The following is a 22,218-nucleotide window of genomic DNA, read 5'->3' on the forward strand; positions in this document are numbered from 1 at the left end:
GCCACGATGATCCACTTGTTACCTGATGATGAAGTCGGAAAGGGACCGACGAGGTCCATCCCGATTTGCTGAAAGGGCTTAGTTGGCGGTGGTATGGTGTTCAGGAGTACGGCTGGTCTAGTCGGAGGCGTTTTGCGTCGCTGGCACTCACGGCACGTTTTCACGTAATGGGAAATGTCGTTAGCTAGCCGCGGCCAATAGTACTTCTCCTGGATGCGGTGCAACGTGCGAGCAATCCCGAGATGCCCAGCAGTCGGCTCATCATGATATGCCTGCATAATTTCTTGCCTGAGATTTTTGGGCACGACAAGAAGATGCACTGCCCAGTTGGGCGCGAAGTTCTTCTCCAGGAGGACATTATTGTGAAGGACGAAGGACGACAGTTGGCGCTTGAACCCCCGGGGAGGCGATGTGGTCTTGCCTTTCAAATAATCAACTAGTCTTTGCAACTCAGGATCCGAGCGCTGCTGCTGCGCGAAACTGCTGGCGCTTACTGGCCCTAGGAAAACGTAGTCGTCTTCCTCTTCCGGTGCTGCGTCTACGGGGGCTCGCGATAGGCAGTGTGCATCGGAATGCTTGCGGCCAGATTTGTAGACTACAGTTATGTCGAATTCTTGAAGACGCAGGCTCCAACGAGCAAGGCGGCCGGAGGCATCTTTCAAATTGGCCAGCCAGCACAGAGCATGGTGATCGCTCACAACCTTGCATGGTCGTCCGTATAGGTAGGGGCGAAATTTTGACGTGGCCCAAATAATGGCGAGACATTCTTTCTCTGTCGTCGAATAGTTGGCTTCGGCTCTCGACAGTGAACGGCTAGCGTACGCGATAACTTTCTCCTGTCTGCCATTTTTCTGAACGAGGACCGCTCCTAAGCCCACACTGCTTGCATCGGTATGAACTTCGGTTTCGGCGTTTTCATCAAAGTGCCCGAGCACAGGTGGGGACTGTAAGCAGCGCTTCAGCTCGTTGAAAGCTTCCTCTTGCGGCCTTTCCCATATAAAAGGCACGTCAGCCTTGGCAATTCGGGTCAAAGGTTCAGCGATGCGCTAAAAGTTCTTGACGAATCGCCGGTAATAAGCGCACAATTCAAGGAATCTGCACATAGTTTTCTTGTCATCAGGCTGTGGAAACTCTGCCATCGCAGCCGTCTTCTCGGGGTCTGGGCGAACTCCATCTTTGCTTACGACGTGACAGCAGCTCCTCGTAGGCGAAGTGGCACTTCTCTGGTTTCAGTGTCAGGACTGAAGACTTGATCGTTTGCAGCACTGTCCGAACCCTTCTGACGTGGTCTTCAAAGCATGAGGAGAAGACAACAACGTCATCTAAGTAGACTAGGCAAATCTGCCACTTCAAGCCTGCGAGCACCGTATCCAATACACGCTGGAAAGTCGCTGGGGCAGAGCAGAGGCCGAATGACATCACCTTGAACTCAAAGTGTCCGTCTGGTGTGATGAAAGCAGTCTTCTCGCGATATCTTTCGTCGACTTCAATTTGCCAGTAGCCGCTTTTCAGGTCCATCGATGAGAAGTACTTAGCGTTGCACAGCCGACCCAATAGGTCGTCGATGCGGGGCAGGGGGTAGACATCCTTCTTTGTAATGCTGTTCAGGCGGCGGTAATCGACGCAGGAGCGAAGGGTGCCGTCTTTCTTTTTCACTACGACAACTGGTGCTGCCCAGGGGCTCCTTGATGGCTGGATGACGTCGTCACGTAGCATTTCCTCTATTTGCTTGCGGATAGCTTGGCGTTCTATAGGCGATACGGGGTAGGGGCTCTGCCGCAGTGGTCGGGAGTATTCGTCTGTGACAATGCGGTGCTTAGCAAGCTCGGTTCGTCGCACATTCGATGCTGGTGAGAAGCAATCGCTGTACGTTTGAAGAAGACTGCGTATTTGGTCTTGTCTGCTCCGGGGTAATGCCGGGTTGATGTCGAACGTGGGCCTTGGCCAGATGGTTCTGCGGGTTGGTCGGGGAGGGCAAATACGTCTCTGATGTCTGGTAGCTCGTCGAGAAAGGCAATCGTCGTACCTTTGTTTAGACGCCGGTATTCTTCGGTGAAGTTGGTTAGCAGCACCTGGGCTTGTCCATTTCGGATTTCGGCGACTCCCCTTGCGACGCCCAATCCTCGATCCAGGAGTAGCCGTGTGTTCCCCTCGACGACGCCTTCGGCATTTTCGATGTCTCCAGTACCTATGCAGGCGAGAACACTTGATCGGGGCGGCACGCTCAGTGCTTTGTCGAGGACGTTTAAGGCAACGTGATGAGTCGCGCTCGTCGCAACAGGTATGGCTTTGTCCGTGGAAAGCTTGATCGACTTAGATCGAAGGTCGATGACCGCCCGATGTTCATTCAGGAAGTCCATTCCCAAAATCAAATCTCGCGAGCATTTCTGTAGGACCAGGAAGGTTGTAGCATAGGTTCGCCCATTTACTGTAACTCTCGCGGTGCAGCGTCCTGACGGCGTAATAAGGTTACCACCTGCGGTGCGGATCAGCGGGCCATCCCAAGTTGTTGTCACTTTCCTGAGTCGGACAGCGAGTGGCCCGCTGATGACGGAGTAGTCAGCTCCCGTGTCGACCAAGGCAGTAACCGCGTGACCGTCGACCGTAACTTCAAGGTCACTTGTTCGCGTTTTCGTATTACACGTGGTCTTCGGTGTACGATGTCGGCTTCGTCGAGCAGTGAGGCTGCGGTGTGCGCACTCCGACGTTACTTCTCTGGGCGGTGGTAAGAGCTTCGATTCTGGCCGCGTCGTCGTCGTCGTCGTCGGTGTTGTCGTCGTAGTTGAGGCATGGTCTTGCGTTTTCGTCGATGGAGGATATTTTTCCTTGCGCTCAGAAGCAACCTCATCTCCAGAGGCTGCTTTATTTAGTTTAACTTTCGTGGGCGGGGGAGCGTCCACGCACGGCGTAACCTCGGCTAGGAGATACAAAGCGCGGGGACGATGGCGACGGGGAACGTGATTGGCGGCTCGGCGATGCGCATCCTTCCCGTCGCAAAAATTCCTCGATTTCGGCTGATCGCTGGCCGGGTCGGGGACGTGGAGCGTCATAAGAGAACCCTCGGATGCCCAGTCTTCTGTATGGGCAGTGCCGGAGGATGTGACCGGCTTCGCCACAGTGGAAGCATAGTGGGCGGCGCTGGTCGGGTGTTCTCCACTCGTCGCATTTCCTCGGCTGTGTATGACGCTCGTAGGACGGGCGGGTTGGGGCGAGAGGGCGGCGGTCCAACGCAGCTGGTTGAGGGCGATATGGGCTTGGGTCCCGTCGAGGGGCAGGACGACGCACAGCTGCGGCGTAAGTTATGGCTGGGGGCTGCAGAGGCTGTGTTTGTGTCGGCTTCGCACCCAAGGCCTGTTGAACCTCGTCCCGGACGACGTCAGTGAGCAATGAAAGCTGCGGCTGCGTTCCCGTTGGCAGCAATCGTCGCAGCTGTTCTCGCACAACTTGACGGATAACTTCCGGCAGGTTATCGTTGTTAACTGTGTCCAGGCAGTTTGCTGAGAAGACGCGCTGCTGGCGGTCATATTGGCGGGCTCGCGCGTCAAGAGTTTTTTCCATTGTGGATGCCTCTTCTACGAATTCCGCGACGGTTTTCGGTGGGTTGCGGACGAGGCCGGCAAACAGTTGCTCTTTAACTCCTCGCATAAGCAGCTTTACTTTTTCTTCTTCCTTCATGTTTGCGTCGGCACGCCGGAAGAGACGCTTCATCTCCTAAGTGTATATTGCAACGGTCTCGTTTGGATTTTGTATGCGAGACTGCAGCAGCTTTTGGGCTCTCTCTTTTCGCACGACGTTCGTGAAGACCTTTAGAAGCTGCTCCTTGAAGGTTTCCCAGTTCGTGAGGCTAGCTTCCTCATTCTCAAACCAGATGCTTGCAGGTCCCTCCAAGGCGAAAAAGACGTACCTAAGTTTCGTAGCATCATCCCAGTTGTTGAAGATAGCCACACGGTCGAACTGTTCCAGCCATTCTTCGGGGTCGGCGCCAGGCGAAGCGTCGAAGGTTGGTGGCACCCGGGGCTGGTGAAGAATGATTGGAGTGGTCGTCTGGGCCAAGCTCTTGGTGGACGTTGCTACTGACTTCCGCTTCCGGATAGGGTCCGGCAGAATCCCGAACTCAGGTGCGTCTCCTTGCAGACGTCGGCTTGCGCGGTGGACTGGACTCAGTTCCTGCGGTATATGACTCAGACGGCTGGCGTCACGACTTGTAGGGGGTGTCCGGAACATGGGAGGCCCCCAGCACCTCCACCAGATGTCACGTTGTAGTGACGGCAGTCCAGCGGTCAGGAATACAGCAACAAGGCTTGCAAACGAAGCTCTTTATTTGGGCTGACTTGCGCCCGCAAAAGAACTGAATCACTTGGCGGTGGCGTAGAAAGAGAAGTTTATTTTATCTGTCATAGCATAGAAAATACAACAAAACAGATGAACTTAATTCTCTGATCATTCAAGCACATGCGCAGTGACGCAGCACTGAGCATGTCAGTAATGCAGTAAAAATGCCGATACTCGACCGCCGCGCAGGACGATAAAGTATGTCGACCATTTGCGCAAGAACTCAGCCTCGCTCATTGACAGAGCGTCCATGCATGCTTGTGCGTGGCGTAAGCAACAAACGTACTCGTCAGTCGTCGAACTTCGAATGCCTGCTGCTCGCGGCATCGTTCAATTTAAAGCCGGCAAGGAAACTTCGAGATAATAGGTCGAGATGATCTAGAGTAATCTGGAAACATGTAGATGCAGCTCGGCATGGCTGTGATCAATCGAGATTAGTCCGGTCGCTTCTCGCGTCACGAACACAAATGATAACACCCTTTTCCTGCGGCCTTGCGCGAACGAACGGACACTACAATGATACGTGGCAATATGGTGTTTTACGGGCTGCCGTGTGCAGCGGCTTTGTTTTTGCCCTCCGGGCAGTGTGCTGAGCGTTCGTCGCTGATTATAATATATGACGCTGCATTTCTATCGCGTGCTGCTCGGTCACGGAGCACAAGGAACCGCTGAGCAGACGAAGACAGCTGTACCTAACACATGAAGTGAGAAGCTAGCGCCATATTTTAAGCTCACATGCTTACGCATTACCGCACTTAAGTGGTGTGCAGTGCGTCCTTCAGTTTTACTCTATAGGGAGGGGTGGGGCGGAAGCTAGCCCTGCGTCAGCTCGCTGAATGAGTGCATGGGCGTGTGCCATTTTATGAGGATAACAACAAAAACAACAACAACAACAACAGCTACAACTGAAGCTACTCCCCTCAACAAGCGTCTAAGTCGGTTGCATTAGCAGTGCGCTTTGGTGAGACCAGTTTAGGAGGCCCACGAAAAAAACTGCGCAAATTTCTCTGGTTCAGCTAAATGGGACTTCTGTGGGGTTGAGCGGTTCCTTTTGTTTAGCTTGGTTTATCTTAGGTTAGGTTTCTATACGCTCAAAAATACGAGTTCCACTCAAATGTTCTTGCAGTGGTTTCCTCGCTTTCCACTGGCGATAAGTCGCCTGTGGTGCTCGTTTCAATTGCAACCGCCGTTTGGTTTATTCGGCGGTTTCTGAAGCTACGCCTCTCGAGTTAATGCTCTTAGGACAATTTCATCATTCTTCTCTTCTTCCTCGCTAATCAATTTTCGCATCACGTTTATCAAACTTATGCTATGTTCGTTGCCGTGCTTCGGCTTGTCGTTTTGTAGTAGACAGTTTTAGCTGAGCGTTTTTACGGTCAGCGGAGAGGAGCGGACGAGCGCAGACGCCGCTGCGCATGCGCACGTCGCTGGGCCGGCCAGCGTTTTTACGGAGCGAAGCTTACGCCCGCTGGGAAGCCTTCTCCAGCGGAGTGATAGGCAGCGCGCGAGCGTGCGTAAGAGCGCGCGGGCGTGTGTGGGTATTCAAGATGGCAGCCTCTTTTGTATATCTAAAACGTCACACTTACCAAATAATTAACTAAAAACACAGAATATGCGTTTCCTAAACAGTTTCAGCGCATTATTAGCTGGCTTAATTGACATTCTTTTCACTCTAACTCGAATTGTGACCAATAGGTGGAGCAGCAGAGGAAGCGACTCTACTCCGCTCGAGAGGACGGGCGATCCGCCCGGCTAAAACTGTTTTCTCGCGCGCGTCTCCGCTGGTGTATCCGCTCGGCCGCTCCGCCCCGCTGGGCGTAAAAACGCTCAGCTAAAACTACCTAATGTTCACTGGGTCGGTTGAATAAAGTTGGCGCTCTCTCTTTTGCGTGGCTCTTCAGCGCACCGCGCACGTCGTTCGGACTCACTCGAAGGGCCGGCTTCAACCATGATTTATCGTTTGCTTTCCTGCACGTTCCGCCGCTGACATCATCGTTCGCCTCTTCTTTCTGGCGTCTGCATGTGCGCGCAACCTCGTTTCGCTCTCTTCATCTCTACTCCCTCTCTCCGCTCGGCAGCAGCAGCAGACGGGACGCCCTCCTTCAAATGTTTGCATCTAGTACGATGCTTCCCCGACCTTAGCCGAGTTATCCCGAGTTACTCTCAGGCTTCAACGTCAGGAGTCGCGGCTTTGTGACTAGTGACGCATCTAGTGCTTAAGCACCAAAAAGTTTTTACCTGCCGCCCGAGCTTACCCAGTAGGAAGTTAAGCGGGAAGTGTGAAGTACTCGAATATTCTTGCTCAAAAGAGGTTGCGCCACGTTCGAATTTTTCTTGGCTTTTTTATATCGTTGTAGAGAGAGTATTTCATACAGAAAGAAGCCAAATGAGGTGCTTTGTCCTGTAATAAATCAAAACATACAATGAACAAAACGCAGTTCAACGACCGGATGGAGAAATGATAATTTGATAATTGCTTGGCTGCACGTCTAGGAGTGTTTGCTTCGATTCACTGTCAACGGAAATCTGATGACCTCTTCATTGAGATTAATATGTTTATCAAGCGATTTTTTTATAGTTGCGTTCAGCTTATTTACTCTTTCCCAGGCGCAGATTCTTGCGACTTTTCCGACATGGACCTCGATAACATGGTCGACGCCGTCGTGAAGAAGTTGCCAGAAGAGTACTTGAATCCAATTTTAAAGGTCTACAAAGTAATACCCGGCTTCAACTTCGGTCCCATGGCCTACACTGGCCTTGATAAAATGAAGCCCTACGGCCCCGCGCTGCCCTACTGCCGTGGGGGCTTGAGGCTGGTGCAAGTGGACGTGGCGAATACAGAGGAGCTGGTGGCTGCCATGCCTTGGGAGTATCGTGGCGGCAAGAAGGGAGTGCTTAGATCGCGAGCCGTAGGCCGAGTTACGACTACTTTCAAGGTAATGTGCTAAAACCAAATGACTTCGTTTTTTGTGCCCAATCTTCGTAAGGAAGAGCCTGAGCACTTTCTTGGTATATTTGTCGTCTTTAGCGCTCTTTGATTGTTCCGCTCTAGATTGTCTGGGGAAAAAGAAAGCTATGGAATGAAGATAATAAAAGAGTGCGCAGGATGTGAGCTTCCGGGAACCAGACGCGAGGCCAGTGGAAGAAAAAGATGATTAGCATAGAGGCTATGGTTCCTCGATGCAGGCTCGCGGATAGTTAAGGGAAACATTTCGCATAATTATCTGTAAACGGAAGTATTGCCGCATCCTTTCAAGCTTTAGGTACCTCTAACCACCCCTATTTGTGTGAACCACATGACTGCGGAAGCGCAATACATTGATAGTTACTCTTGGCGTAGATGTGCACATTGAAGGCGAGGTTTTCCCACGGTGCATAAGTTTAAATGTTTGTTAGAGTTGCATGAAGCACGAAATACGAACACAACTTCAGAGACCCAACGAAAAATGTTCGTTCGTTGATTTTATAAGAAGGAGGGCAGTGAGCGCATGCGCATCTATGACACCAGAAGGAAAAGGTCAAGAAAAGATGAAGGGGGGGGGGGGGGGGGGGGGGGGTGCGGCAAAAATATTTTTTCGAGACGACAGCAAACAAAGCATTGTAGATTAAAAGGAGCAGACTGAATTTCGTCGTCTGGTTGCAAGCAGTGTGAATTCACTGGCTTGCAGGGAGACACGAATGGTGCTGACACACGTGTAGCCGCTGGCCTTGATAAAAAAGGCTTCCGATAGTTCCCGAGCTAATCTATTTTTACTTCTTGTCCGAATTTGGATTTCACCAAGCCGTGACTGGCTGTTCTGTTCGTTTTCATCCTTGAAGGAGCGGCAATGGGCGGGTAGTTGTATTGATGAGACTGATGCGTTTTCCAACGTTCTTTCTGTTCCCTGCCACGTTCATTAACACAAAGTCAAGTTTGGCCAACATGCACTTAGCCACAGGAAAGTGGGACCTAATAGCCCTTAACGAACGAAGGGCTTAGCGTGTTTTATCACACATGACGCAGAGAACACCGTGACGCTGTACTTGTCCACCTTTTATAGATTATGAGACACCTTTCTTTGGCTGTGCCTTGGTCACAGCTGTCAACACGTGGCCAGAGAACCCTGCTTTACGCAGTCTGGCTACCTCGTGCCAAAAAGCCTCTTGTATCATGTGAAAGCACGATTTGACTAGTACAGATTCTAGAGAAAGTGTCGCAATAAATCTCATAATATTTTTTGATTGGGCCGAATCAAAAGCAAAAAAAAAAACTTTCTTGGTTCTAGGGTGGTAGCTCCAGCAGACACACCTTTCTCCGAGCATGATGTTCAGGTCTAAAAACTTGGTGCCGTTAAGCACAGGTAACTCCTACGTAAAAGAGAGCCTTCTACCATGTTGTCCAAACAGTTCTAAAAATTCATTGGGATTTCCTCATAAATGTCTTTGTCACTTTTCTTTGAAATTACTAAAAATCATCTTTATATCTAAAAACCTTCAGGACAGTGGCTTCGTGAATTAGTGAAGCCAAAATGTCGTCAAATGACTCCAAAAAATGGTAAACAAAAGTGGAGTGGCACATCATCTGATGCAAATGCCCTGACGTTGTAGAAAGCGCCAGTTATCAGACAAGGTAAGAATAGCATAGATATAAAATTCTATAAGTGGCAAAAATTGTCTACCCTTAGGCCGGCCGTAATCTGGAAGGCGATTGCACCACTAGTTTGTATGCACTGTCTCAAAGCAATTACCAGGTCGTTATGTGGTATAGAATGAAACAGAACTTCAATATTCATTGAAAAGGCCTCTTCAATCCTCTCTATCTTCAAGAAGCTGGCAATATACAATAAATAAATAGAAAAGGGAGCAGAAAGAGCGAGATTATTGAAGCGCCTAAGCTAGAACCGACTAATTTCTAGCTGCCAGGTACATTTCTGGCTAACTATCGTCGTAATGGTGCATCGGGCTCATGGGTTCTCACCGCGAAGAGCACGAACAGGGTGTTCACTCTAGAGTCCATAATAACTCTTGCAAGGCTGTGTAGTTCCAAGGATTTACATAGGGCCACTGCCTTCATCTTGATACGGGATGCGTATGGTTTAACTGTCTGAAAGTTATTGTCTGTTGCTTGTATTTCCTTCTCGCTGTAAATGCCAAATAGTATGACGACGAAGCAACCTTCAGTGCTGCTTGTAGGAGGAACAGTTCGCAGTTCTTTCAGCATGGCACTACCTTGTATGTCATTTGTTTCCCTTCCGGGGCGGGTTTCGGCAGTGTGGTCCTCGCCAAGCTGTCAACACTATCCAGGACGCAACTTTGTCCCTTGTCTTTTCCGGTTTCTTTTTGCTACGCGGCGGTGTAAAACCAACTGCTGAGGAATCGCGGCGCTAGTCTGAAACCAGTATTTTGGTCCCTTTTCAAGGACAGGAAAGAGATGATAGGACAGCGCCCGTCCTGTCATGTGTTTCAATGCATTCGTCTATATCTGTAGCGCTGTTTAATTTTAAGAAAAAAAAGGAGCCGTTCATCATCACTACATGAGCGGACTTAGGGTGGCTAGGGGAAGGGAGATTTGATTTCAGCAGCACAACCCACGCGTTGCCTCGTCACAGTCGCACCACGCTCCGCTCTGTCGGCGGGTGATGCTGGGAAATTTCTTGCACGCGATAGACTGTACGCGTCGGCCGTTGTATTCCTAGTATAAATTGTCTGCCGCCGAGAGGACCCAGGAGTTCGCGGTATCGAAGTAGAGGTTAGGCGGAACCTTCGAGAGGCCCCAGCCGTTCGCGCCGCCGAAGCACAAGGTCGTCGCCACCGCCGAGACGACACTGCCGTTCGCGATGGCAAAGCTGACAGCGCAGCACTGAAATTTCTCATTACGGAGTATCGTAGTGGTCCTTGGAGGTCTTTTAATCCGTAAGCACCATAGCCCTAATTCGGCGATGAATCTGCGGTTTCTGTGCCCGTTTGTGTCCCCAAAATCATAGTGAATCAAGAGGAATTATGCATTTGAAATATTGTTTTCCCGAAGAAGAAATATTTCACCTGCAATGCCAATCAGATAGGCGCCCGAATCGGGTAAAATGCACTTTATTTGGTCGAAATCAAAAGTAGATACAACGCGAGATGAAACATATAAAGTGCACGCTGCTTTTGTGGTGTCACACGTGCTTTCATCTACACTCGTGTCAGCGAGGTGGCTTTCGATGGCATTAATAAAAACCTCTGGTCAAAACAGAAAGGGCTGCTCAGTTCAAATAAAAAGCTCGTAGACTACTTGAATCTGTTTTTTGGAGATGTGAGCCTCGATAGCTATGAGGTGGAGAGAATAGCACATAGACCTGTTATTTCTTCACGAAAAAAAACGAAGAAAATTAATGTTCTGTTCTCCGTCATGGTATGAGGAAATTCCATCCCGTAAAAACCATGGACAGTACGGAAGCGCGACTTGTGTGCTTATTTCTGGGATGGTAGTTGACCACTGTGCTGAAAGCAAACAATTCTTGCAAATTATTCCAAGATTTAGAATTATTAGAGGGAAAATTTACAGTACGAGAAATAAAATGCGGACAATGCAGTCATGTACGCTGTACGCTCAATGTAATAACGAGCCCCACTTTTCTCTTCCCTTGTCTGCTTAATTGCTTAACGAGGACCTCAATACTGGCTGTCTTCATGGCATAGGAAGCATAAGAGGGTTCTCACACAGCTTCCACCCTCGCCGTTAGATCACGTTCCTACATGTCATTTGCGGTAATACAGGACATACTAAGTCCGTCGCTTACGGATGTGGGTGGCGCTGGTGAACACTCTCAAGGTTCTGTTTACACCACCGGAAGCAGAAGATTGGACAGCCGTCGCCGTGGCTCAGTTGGTAGAGCACCAGATGCGAAATTCGGAGGACGTGTGTTCGGATACCACCGGCGACATGGGGTTGTTTTTTGTCTCCTTTCGAACCAGTGATCGTTAAAAAATATTAATCCTTTGTTCTCCCATTGATGAACACCACTAGTTAAAAACATACATCCCCTATGCTCCTTGGTGTCGGTGAGTGTTGGCTTCCGTCATGTATGTCATAACGAGCCCCTCTTTTTCCTCCCCTTGTCTGCTCATGTTCCTCTAGTGCAGTTAACAATGACTTAGTGAAGTTATCCTTTGTTCTCTTCCCAGAGTGAAACCTTTCATATATTTCTCACAAAGGTGGAGGATTCCAGTGACAGAGCTAAGCTAGTGCATCACAGTGGGCCCACAGTCGTCTCAATGGAGAAAATGTCCATGTATCTGTATGGCTCCGGAGATACGGTGGGAGGAGTTTTCGCTGCCTTAAGGGTTGCGTTGCCAGAAGTTCCCAGAGCATTCTGGCAGGATTTGCTCACCATCAGACTGGGCACCATTTTGAAGGAAATGTCATGATTGTGACAAAAAAGCGTCTTTTCTACCAAACCTCGACCACCTGCTTCCTCTTGCAGCTTATTTGGTCTGAGAACTTGCTATTACAAGTAAGGCACCAAGTGCCTACGAAATGCGGCACCCACGAAACCTTAACTTGAGGTACCGCAAGTGTAAATCGCTGATTTACCTCAGTCATGCGAATTCTCATGAACAATAATTAAAGAATTGCGTCGTTTATTTCCAATAAAATTATTTTTGAAAAATGCTTGATTGTGTGGTCTTGGGTTCGCGTGGTATTAACGCAATGCCTGTGTGAGTCCAGTTCAGCGCAAATACCGGCATCGTCCTAGTGATCGAAGTGAGCGGAAAATGACAAGAGAAGCGGCCAGTTCTAGGCTACCTAAGCCACATGAACTTATTCCGTCGTCCCAACAAGCCCATCGGATTGTGAGCAAACTGCCTTCTGTGGAAGGTGACATTTAAATTGATCATTGGTAGGGAGAGTTAGAGCGCAAACAGGAACCTGAGTCTCACAAGTTGCACCGGTGGCTGCACCTGCAGGCGTAGGGCAAATCTGCATCTTTCAGCTGCTGCACAACTGCCCCAGAAGTGGTATGAGTTCGCCCTGAGGTCTACAAATCTAAAGTACACAATGACCGATTCGGCATATACGGGCATTACCTATCCCATATTATTCTTAGGCCGGAGCTTTTTGTGTCACCTCCAGTTTTTCTTCACGTCATATTCTTAGAAAAAGTGGTTTTTCTTGGAAGAATTTTGCACAAAGAAGCTTGATCTTTTGATACAGTTCTAACAGATGTTGCCTAGAAGTTTTCTCAGTCTTGTGTTTTCCTGTTTTGTGTTCTGGTGCGCTGGCACGTACCATACTTTGTAAAGGTAAGTTCAGGAGAGCCGGCCAAATTGAGGACTATCCGCGGGTACAGCCTACCACTTGACGCAAACACGACTCCTCTGAGTGACTTTGAGCCTTCGGCGCCCAGTCGTACTAGTAGGAGAACGCTCACGGTCACGCAGAGAAGTGACGTTTGCGTCAAGTGGTAGGCGGTCCGTGATGATCGTCCGCGATCCGCTACGTTTTTCTGAATCCACCCTAAAGGCACAGGTGACCAGACCCCTCTGGGAAGATTTTCACTGTGCACAACACTCTCTATGAGGTTAGAAATTGTTATAGATGTTTTCAGCTTTTTTAAACGAAACATTCAACCTCATTAGATGATTAGGACATGTAAGTATATAAAAAAGGGGTTGGGTTGAAAAGAAAATTCGAGTAATTAGTCGGCAATCTTACTTCTCAACTTTGGGTCTAGAGTCAGACACGCTGCATTAAGTGCGCGCAGGCACTTATTTCTCACATAAGTGAAACAGCGCGAAAGAAGAAGCCCGAAGGCGAAACGAAGAAAGGACATCAAAGAGCGCGTAACACAGCGCTATTTCCTGTCCCTTCGTTTCGCCTTTGGGCTTCTTCTTTCGCGCTGTTTCACTTTTGTCAGAATCGACCAACTAGCTCCAGCAAAAAGTTCTGCTTATTTTTAAGCATGTCATATATTATATTGAACTGACATGTTCTATTTTCATAACTATTTACAAAGGTTAAAGGAAGCTCCGCGAGAAACATTTAAAAAAAAAAACAGACCAGGGTACATCAGGTAAGTCTGATCACACCACCAAAAGGAAGTGATGCTCCAGTTTAAAATCTGTGTGTTGATATACTTCCTTCAGCTAAGCAAGCATTTGGCAGCAGTAAGATTTCATAAAAAAAAACTGGCTCATAGTGGCGTTTGATCAATTTAATTTTCTTTAAGCTGTGTATTACAAGAAGGGGACTATGGAGGTTGGCCAGTATTGCATTGCTCGATTTCTAGAATGCGCTCATTGGTGACAAGGAAGAAATTGTGATAGCGTCAAGTGCATGAAGCGCCACTTGGCCATCACGCGCATTGATATCAGCAGCGGATAAGCAACCGCTGCTTATAAAAGAAGCGTCAGACGAATAAACGCTGATTCCCTGTCCTGCACCGGTCTTCTCTGTTTCTTTGGTGCGGCCGCTCGGCTGCCGCTCTCTACGACATTGACTGGCGACGAGGATGGGAGCTTGGCGGCTGGCTACTTTCTTCGGTTGGTGCTGAAGACTGCCTGCTGAAGAGAAAAATTGATACTTTCGACGAAAGGAGCGACAGCTTCGAGTCCTACTTGGAAAGATTTGAGTTTTATGTCTTGACAAATGATGTGGCTGAAGGCAAGAAGCTAACTGTACTCCTCACTGTAGTAGGACCTCGAGTGTATGAAGTATTGAAGAACCTTCTAGTTCCGCACTCCCCCGCCAGCAAAACGTACGACGAGGTCACGGCGGTACTGAAAACCCACTCGGAAAGTCCCGGAAAGGCCGTGATCGCGGAAAGGTGTCGATTTAACCGAAGATTGCAACTTGAGCAAGAGAGTGTAGCCGAATTTATTGTGCAGCTGAAGCACCTGGTCAGAAGTTGCGAGTTTGGCTAATTTCTCAACGAAGCGCTTAGAGACAGGCTAGTCTCTGGACTACGCAGCGTCGACACTCAGCGTGAGCTGTTTGGAGCTGCAAAGCTGTCATTCAAAGAGGCATGTAAGCTTGCGTTAAATCAAGAACTAGCTTCCACCCAGACTCAACAGGTAAAGCTAGAAGCGCACCAAGGTATACCACAAAGGCGCTCAGGACTACAAACTGATTTTCTGAGCTAAGGCGACCGTACAAAGGACAGCTGTCGAAGCAGGACTGAGCCCATTGAGTGCTTGCGTTCCGGTAAACGCCATGCGGCAAATAATTGCCGATATCGCAAGAAGAATTGCTAAACTGCGGCGAGCAAGGTGACTTCATATCAAAGTGCAGGGAGCGCCAGGCAATACGAAAGCCCTGAATGCGATCGATAGCCCGGCCAACGAGTCAGACGAAGAGCGAGAACTGCGCGCCGCTGCGGAAAGTGCTGACGCACTGTCAAGCTGCTGCTAAGAGCGGCGGCCCTTTACTTCGCCACGGTCAGCGGGCACGCTCGGTGTGCTCCAAACGCCGTTGAGAGCGCTGCAATTTGGTAGCGCACGAGCGTAGCCACGTGGCATTTTTTCATATTTCGCGGGCTTTCTTTAAATGCCCGAAAAAAGGACCCCGTCGGAGATACGATGCTGCAATAAACTGGATCGGTTGTTTATAAAGCTGCTCTACAACCTCACGTAACGGTCTTGGCACTAAAGTGAATATTTGAAAATTTGCACAATTCTACTTAATTAATTAATTAAGCGCAATTAAAAAAATATTCTGAGGAGCGCCATATGATGGTGAACAATGTATCGTTGGTTTCAGCGGGCTGTGGCTTACCGCTTTTTTAAATCCTGGGTTCATGTTACGCGAAACACCCTGTAGATGTTCTTCAAAGCGCACATCATTAAATAAGCGTTTTAATTCTTAACATTTATAACCCGCCTGGCTCCTGCACACATGATTTTGGAGACTTGTTAACGAAATTCTTGCGGTTTACACATCATCAGGCTCTTATTATTGCATGAGATTTCAGTGCACCACAAACTGCACGGGGTAAATATCAGACTCCAGAAACGACGCCAGCTGCGGCTCCATAGTTACGACCGGGGGACTCACAATTGTCGATCCATCACAGACTACACGGGTTGGTAGCAGCGTTGCTCTCGACGTGACTTGAGACCTTGGCTTCTTCCGAAACATTCCAGATGCGCAATAAAAAATCAAACTACACAGTTCGGGCAGTGTTCACGTTATTGTTCACATCACTCTTCCCCTGTCAGTTCGAAGCTCTCGGTATGCAGGCACTGAGCAGATAACAGATTTCGATTTTTTCAGCCATGCGCCGGTTTATAAGAGTCTCGCCCCATCTCCGACTTCAGCAATTGTGCGACAAACATATACCACGAATGAATTACAACCCAATCTGTAAACCAAAATGTAGACAGTCATTTACTCAATCCTTGGCAGTAAAGAGCTAGCGCAGGTCATCGCTGGCCCTCCAACAAGTTCAATCGCAAACTGAAACTCCCCTTAGGCAAAGTACATGGAGACATAGAGGACTAATCCATAAACTTACACCAAAAGAATGGAGACAAGTATGCGATCACATGCAGAGACCGCTGTGCATTGGACGCACATGACAGTTACTTCATAATGTTTGCACCCTAGCAAGGGCAAAACAGCACCGCGCGTCACAAACTTGTGCGCCTTCTACATCAACATGAGGGATAATAAGACCCTATTAGCTGAGCTAAAGTAGAAATATCTGGGCTCAGATATGCCGTAGAGCCCCCTCCCTCCATATACACGAACCTCTACCCCCTACCTAGATGATGCCGACATCACACTACTAGAGTTCCGCTGTGCTATCACGCAGCTTCGCACCGTCACGCCCAGCCAGCATCTCAAATAAAGCTCTATGCAAATTGAATCCCACTTTTGTTCACCCTGTAACATATTTTATTAATGATTTCTAGTTATCCGGCAGTCTCTCCGACCAGCGGATATGCAGGCGTAAACTTCATTTGGGAATTGACCTTCAACTGCTACCCGTGTCCCCGACGTCGTGCGTCTCCATCATCAGCTCTTCTCGCACACCATGCTGTGATTAGGCACAGGATGTCTTGCTTGAATTATCGAATAAAGTCCTGGGGCAGTGTTCGGTAAGTGAGCAATGTTCACTTGTCCATTTGGACCTCTGTCATTGGTCACTGAGGTATACCCGCGGCTTTCAAATGTTTGCGGGAAGAGACCTGACCATTAGGACCTTGGCAACCAGACGTCACCATTCGCTGCAATGTGCAGTCAGTGACAGCCAATGGTGAGATGCATCGCAGCGCTCTGTGAACAGCAGGCGACGGGGCCTGACCACTGGCTGCAACTGGCTGCGATATGCAGCCAATGCTGAGGTTCGGTGGCCAACCGCTCAACGGACTGCTCACTTGCCACAGACTCTTGAAAGCCGCTGTTGACCAATGACAGAGGGCCAAATGGACAATGTACAGTTAAGGAATGTGGCCCCTGCTGCGCCACCTGCACCAGCAGGACAATACTCGGTCTCAGTCTAACTAGGGCATTCAATAATGTCACTCACCTAGTAATTATGAATATTATAAACTCGATCAATCCTGCAGAACGCACATAGAACTCCATCAAAGACCTTCTGGCTGACCGCACCCCGAGCTTCAAATTGATACTGTGGAATTCCTTCCACGCCCTTCTTGAACGTCTGGTCACAGCCAGTCTGTGAGTTGTCACCCTTTATTTTCAATTTGCCACTGCTTTATTGAGAGAGGACCTAAATTACATTGCTTACCTGCAACAAACATTATATGTAGATGACATCACCCTCTTGAAAAGCATTGGTAGTTACGCAGATATTAAATATACCCTACGGCAATACATAAACATTATTGAGGAGCTTGTGGACTTAGGCTTATCCTGCTCACTGTAGAAAATTAAGCGCAAGCAACCAACGGTACAAAGGGGGAACAAAGCGCATACTCGTAACTAAATATTTTTTTAATTCAGAGTTCCAATATATACACAAAAACGAACAACAATTCATAGCAATCACTCGCCACGTGCCCAACTTTAGGCACGAAAATACTCACATGCCAGTCTCAGTCACTCCTATAAAAAGTTGAAGTTGAAGTTGAAGTTTATTTGTCGCTCTTAGTGGTAGAAGTATCACTGCGAGAGAGAGGACGCAGGGAAAAAAGCTGCTTGAATGCAGCTTGAGAGGCACCCTGCGCCCACATTGCTGAGGCAACTTATTGCCTAAGTTGTTAAATTACAAGACAGCTACAGGTGAGACACTCGAAAACAATAAATAAAGTATCAACATGAATGGAATATTTACAGTGGTACTTCAACATTGGTATCACAATCACAACAAAAACCGTCATAAATACTCAAAACCCCAAAGCATCACATCATCCAGGTGTACAACATAAGCAGAATTCACAGGTGTTACAGCTTTAGTCACAGTTCAGAACAAGTTGTAATTAAACATCTTCAAAAAAATACAAAATGGTTTTTAGGCTCTTTGCCGTGATCTCTTTTAGCGATATGTTGTTAGTTTCTAAAATGTTTAGGTATTTTGACAGAATAAAAGATAGAGATTGCATACCGTATTTGGTCCGACAAAGAGGCAGTGACAAAGGAAAATGAGAGCGGGTATCGTAGACGGTTGAATAGCGAGACATTTTTAGAAGCGAGAGAGTTGTTTCATTGTTAGTAAAAACCGCAGTTTTGTACACTGATAGCAATCTGAAAGGAAACAAAGAAGTGATCTTTAGAATGCCAAATTTAATGAAGTATGGATGTGTGTGGGTCTGCCACGATACGTTTGCTATGAGTCTAATTGCCCGCTTTTGTACTGTTATTAGTTTGGATATGTTGTGCTTGGTCGTCGTTCCCCAAACTGTGAGACAGTAAGTCAGTGATGGGAGAAAGAATGCTTGATAAATGAGGACCTTTACTCGAGAGGGAAGTGTGTCCCTATCTTGGAAAATAAGACCGTTAAATCGATTCAGTTGTTTCCGAACATGATTGACCTGTTCGTCCGAGGTGAGACATCCTGAGAAGATAACTCCTAAGCATTTTATGTTTTTCACGGTTGCAATTGTTTTGCCTCCTAATGATAGGGTGAAATTGGTGTGAACAGTTTTGTTTCTTGATCGGTATAAGACGGCCTTTGTTTTTACAGAATTAACTTTTAGATGATTATGTCTAGATCACTCGTGAAGATATTCCAGAAACTTATTTGCTCGCGAAAATAATTCGGCTTCTGTGCTACCCGCCAACAGTGCTGTAATATCATCAGCAAAGCCCACAAGGTCAACGGCAGGGGTAGAAAAGATGTCATTAATGTAAACAAGAAATAGTAACGGCCCATTATGCTGCCCTGGGGAACACCATAGAGAAGTGGCTCAAGGCTAGATAAGATGTTATTATGAGAAACCATTTGTCTGCGATGAGCTAAGTATGATTTGAGCAGAGACAAAGTGACTCCCCTAATTCCGTAGTGTTCCAGTTTTTGCAGCAGCAGATTATGGTTGAGCAAGTCGAATGCTTTTGAAAAATCGACATAAATGCCAATGGCCAGGCATTTCTTCTCAAAGGCTTCAACTATTAGTTCTTTTTGTTTAATCAAAGCTGTCTCTGTCATCTTTGATGACAGAGACAGCTTCTTTCTCACAGAGTCTTTCTCCCTTCCAGATAGTCTCAGCGACGGATCACTAACACATGCATGTCCGGTTTTGTCTTATCATGCTCCCACACATAAGTCCGATTTTCTCCGCATTACGCGCAACAATCCAAATACTGAACCGCACCCCGATATTCGCCTCCACGCAAGAGAAGAGCTTAGCCCGCAAGTTTCTTGCCTCAGAGTATTAGGTCCCTTTATTTAATATAATATAAAACATTCAACGGCAAAAGCTAAAGTCATCAGTACTGTCTCACAAGCACTTCACATCTGCCCTGATCAAGCTGATTGCCTTGCCAGCGTGTGAACAATGACGGACGCCTGCGAACCTCATGTGCCACGAAGCACCTGGAAGCATATACCGATTGTCAGTGCGGAGTCGTGTAATCATGATGTGCCACTATCTTGTGGTAATACACATGTAGAGCAAACGGGTCGTTGTCTCAGCACCAGACTAAGCGAGCACGCCAAATCCCGTAAAACGGCCACAGGCAGCACTCTAGATGCACACTGTAAAGACTATGCCTCAAAAACATGCAGGCCTTTCCTGCACCACGCGAGCGTGGTCAAGAAGTACAAAACCAAGAAAAAAGAGGGAAGTTTTCGAGGTACTGATAATTCAGCAGAGGGGACAGAATTGTGTCTGCAAGCCATCGGTTCACCTGATCGAGAAAGAAACCCCCATCTCTCCTGTTAACTCGATACTGATGCACCTCTAGCATCGAGTTGTCTCTCACGTTGTGCGTTTTGTTTTGCTTGTTGTCTTTCTTTTTTCTTTGTACATATTTCGCTCCTGGCAGATTAAACTTTGAGTTGCTAGTCAGCGCGTTGTGTGTAGTTTTCTTCCTTCATTCCGTGTTTAGCGCTGGTTAATCTTTCTTTGGAATGTTGTATCAACTTGCCCGAGCTTCTGCCTTGACGCATTCATACTTACAACTTCCGCCGTAGTTCAAGTGACCATCGGTCCGCCCCAACGTACAAACTGGCAATTAGGCTTTTACGGAAATCACCAATAGCCAACCGCAGACCTAGGTGGCAGACTGCATCGAGCATTTTTCAGGTGGTTCTTCGTGCTGACCCGTACACTACCGAGCCATAGTCTATACGTGATAGAAATACGCTATTCAGAAGGCTCAGCAGGTAATCTCGATCTGTAGCCCAAGACAGGTGGGACAGAATCTTTAGAAGGTTCAGTGCCCTCACACATTTAAGTGTTTACTCCCTTAATATGTGTGATGAATGTAAGCTTTTCGTCGGCTATGACGCCAAGAAATTTGTGTTTTTTTTTTGCACAGGAACCTTTTGTCGTCAAGTGTGATGTCGGTTTCTTTTTTTTTTCTGAAGAGTACACCGACCGTCTTTTCTGAGTTGAATTTAAATCGATTTTCGTCTGCCGACTTTTATACTTTGTTCACTGGTAGCGCAATTTGCCCCCCGCAGATTTACTAATTACATGACTTGTAGCTTATTTGTAAACAGTCAACATAAATAGAGGAGGATATTGATCTAGGTAGTATGCTCTTTAATGAATTCATTTCATAATGAAAAACCTGCAGCTTAGAACGCCGCCTTGAGGGACACCATTCTCTTGTGTAATCTGCTTCGGTAAGGAATTCCCGAAAAGAACCTTGAATGTTCGTTCAGCCAAACAACTGTGACTGGTGATCAGCATATTACAAAAAATCCCAGAGGCGAACAGGTCACGGATGATACCATAGCGCCATGTGGTATCGTAGGCTTTCTCCCGATCAAAGAAAACAGCTAGACAGAACCGCCCATTACATAAGATTCGAAGGCAACGAGTTGGTCAGTGGTTGACAGTTTAGCCCTAAATTCAGCTTGATGCTAGACAGGAAGACCCTTGAATACAGCAAAATGCGCGAGGCAATGAGTAATCATTTTTTCAGAGTTCACATAAACAGCAGGTTAAGACAATTGGTAGGTAACTGGCTGCAAGTGTGGCTTCTTTGCCTCGTTTTAATATCGGGATAATAATCGCCTCTTTCCAGGCTTCGAGAAGACGTCCAGCAGCCGATATCTGATTTTAACAGGCACAGGATAGCTTGAATTGTTTCTCTATGCCGGTGCTTGAGCATTCTATATGTGATCCTCTCAGGGCCTGCTGCTATAGAGTTGCCACATGTGCCTAAGGCAACCTTAAACTCTTGTAAACTAAATGTGCTATTGTTTCCTCCTACAGATTGCCTTTTTCTGCAGTAGGTTTCCGTTCCTGAGCTTGCTTGTATCTCAAAAAGGAATCTGTGTAATGCACTGAGCAGCAAATGTATTCGAGGTGTATTGCTTGCGCATCTCCTTGGTGCTCAAATGTATCGACAGCAGTGTCAATAAAAGGAAAAAGATGTGCACTACGCCCTTTAAGTGTTTTTAGTCTACTGTGCTCTTTATGCGCATCTTTGTAAGAATTTACAGAGGAGGCAAATGACTGTCTACTTTCCCGCTTGGATATGCGCCGAGTACGCGTCACATTTGCTTTAGCTGGCTTAAAGTTTATTAAGTTGTCAACCGTAGGCTAACGCCGGAATTTAGACCACGATCTTGGTTCTGACGATTTGTCTGGCAAAGTGCATTCTACCATGGTTTTCGTTTCTTTGGTAATTTACCTGATGTGTGTGCAATGCATTTCTGTGCAGCGTATCATGCGTCATGTATTGATCCTGTACAGAGATTCATCTATTCCTAGGTCTGTAATTGATGAACAGGGAATTGCTAAGGGTTCCCGGATGAACAGCCATTCGCCAATCTGTTCTTTAAACTTTCTAGGACTGTTTGTAGGAGAGTAAGAACGTACGGTTATTACTCGGCTAAAAGTTGGGGCTTGTATTGCTATTGCCTCGCAATCAGTAGCCAGTAAAGGACATTGAGAGGGAATTGAATTCTTAACCACATTAGCAACACCGCTTGATGAGTGTGTAGAGCCATGCCGGTCCTTCCCGTACACTACATATTTTTTCAGGAAGTTTGTATGTGTTCGGTTTAAGTGCGTTTCCTGTAGGCAAAGTATGTCTGGCTGATATTCCGCGAGTATTTTCTATATGTACGACCAGGTTCTTAAGGAGCCCTCAGCAGTTACTGTTGATAATGCTCTCGGCAGCCATTGTTCTTGGTGACGAAGCGAAGACTAGGGGGGTTATTCAGATTACGCCGCCTTTATCAGGTAGCTTGACTGACAGATGTCTTTTCGGATCTAGTTGGTTTAGGAAACTCCGCCTCTCTTTGGGGGACTCCCTCAGCGTCGGAGAAGCTAGGGAGGTGACAC

At 47.5% G+C, this 22,218-nt stretch overlaps 1 protein-coding gene across 1 annotated transcript in view; it reads left to right on the plus strand.

Annotated features, from left to right (window-relative positions):
• Positions 1–22,218, plus strand: part of LOC149327392 (uncharacterized) — an 89,279-nt gene that overhangs the window by 12,566 nt on the left and 54,495 nt on the right. Inside the window, exon 2 of the mRNA XM_089562365.1 lies at positions 6,940–7,268. Within this exon, the coding sequence (XP_089418491.1) occupies positions 6,966–7,268 (303 nt within the window). The 5' untranslated portion in view covers positions 6,940–6,965. The remainder of the gene's footprint in view (positions 1–6,939; positions 7,269–22,218) is intronic.

This window comes from Amblyomma mixtum, chromosome 10 (genome assembly GCF_055824585.1).
Source record: "Amblyomma mixtum isolate Tamu chromosome 10, ASM5582458v1, whole genome shotgun sequence".
Taxonomy (NCBI): domain Eukaryota; kingdom Metazoa; phylum Arthropoda; class Arachnida; order Ixodida; family Ixodidae; genus Amblyomma; species Amblyomma mixtum.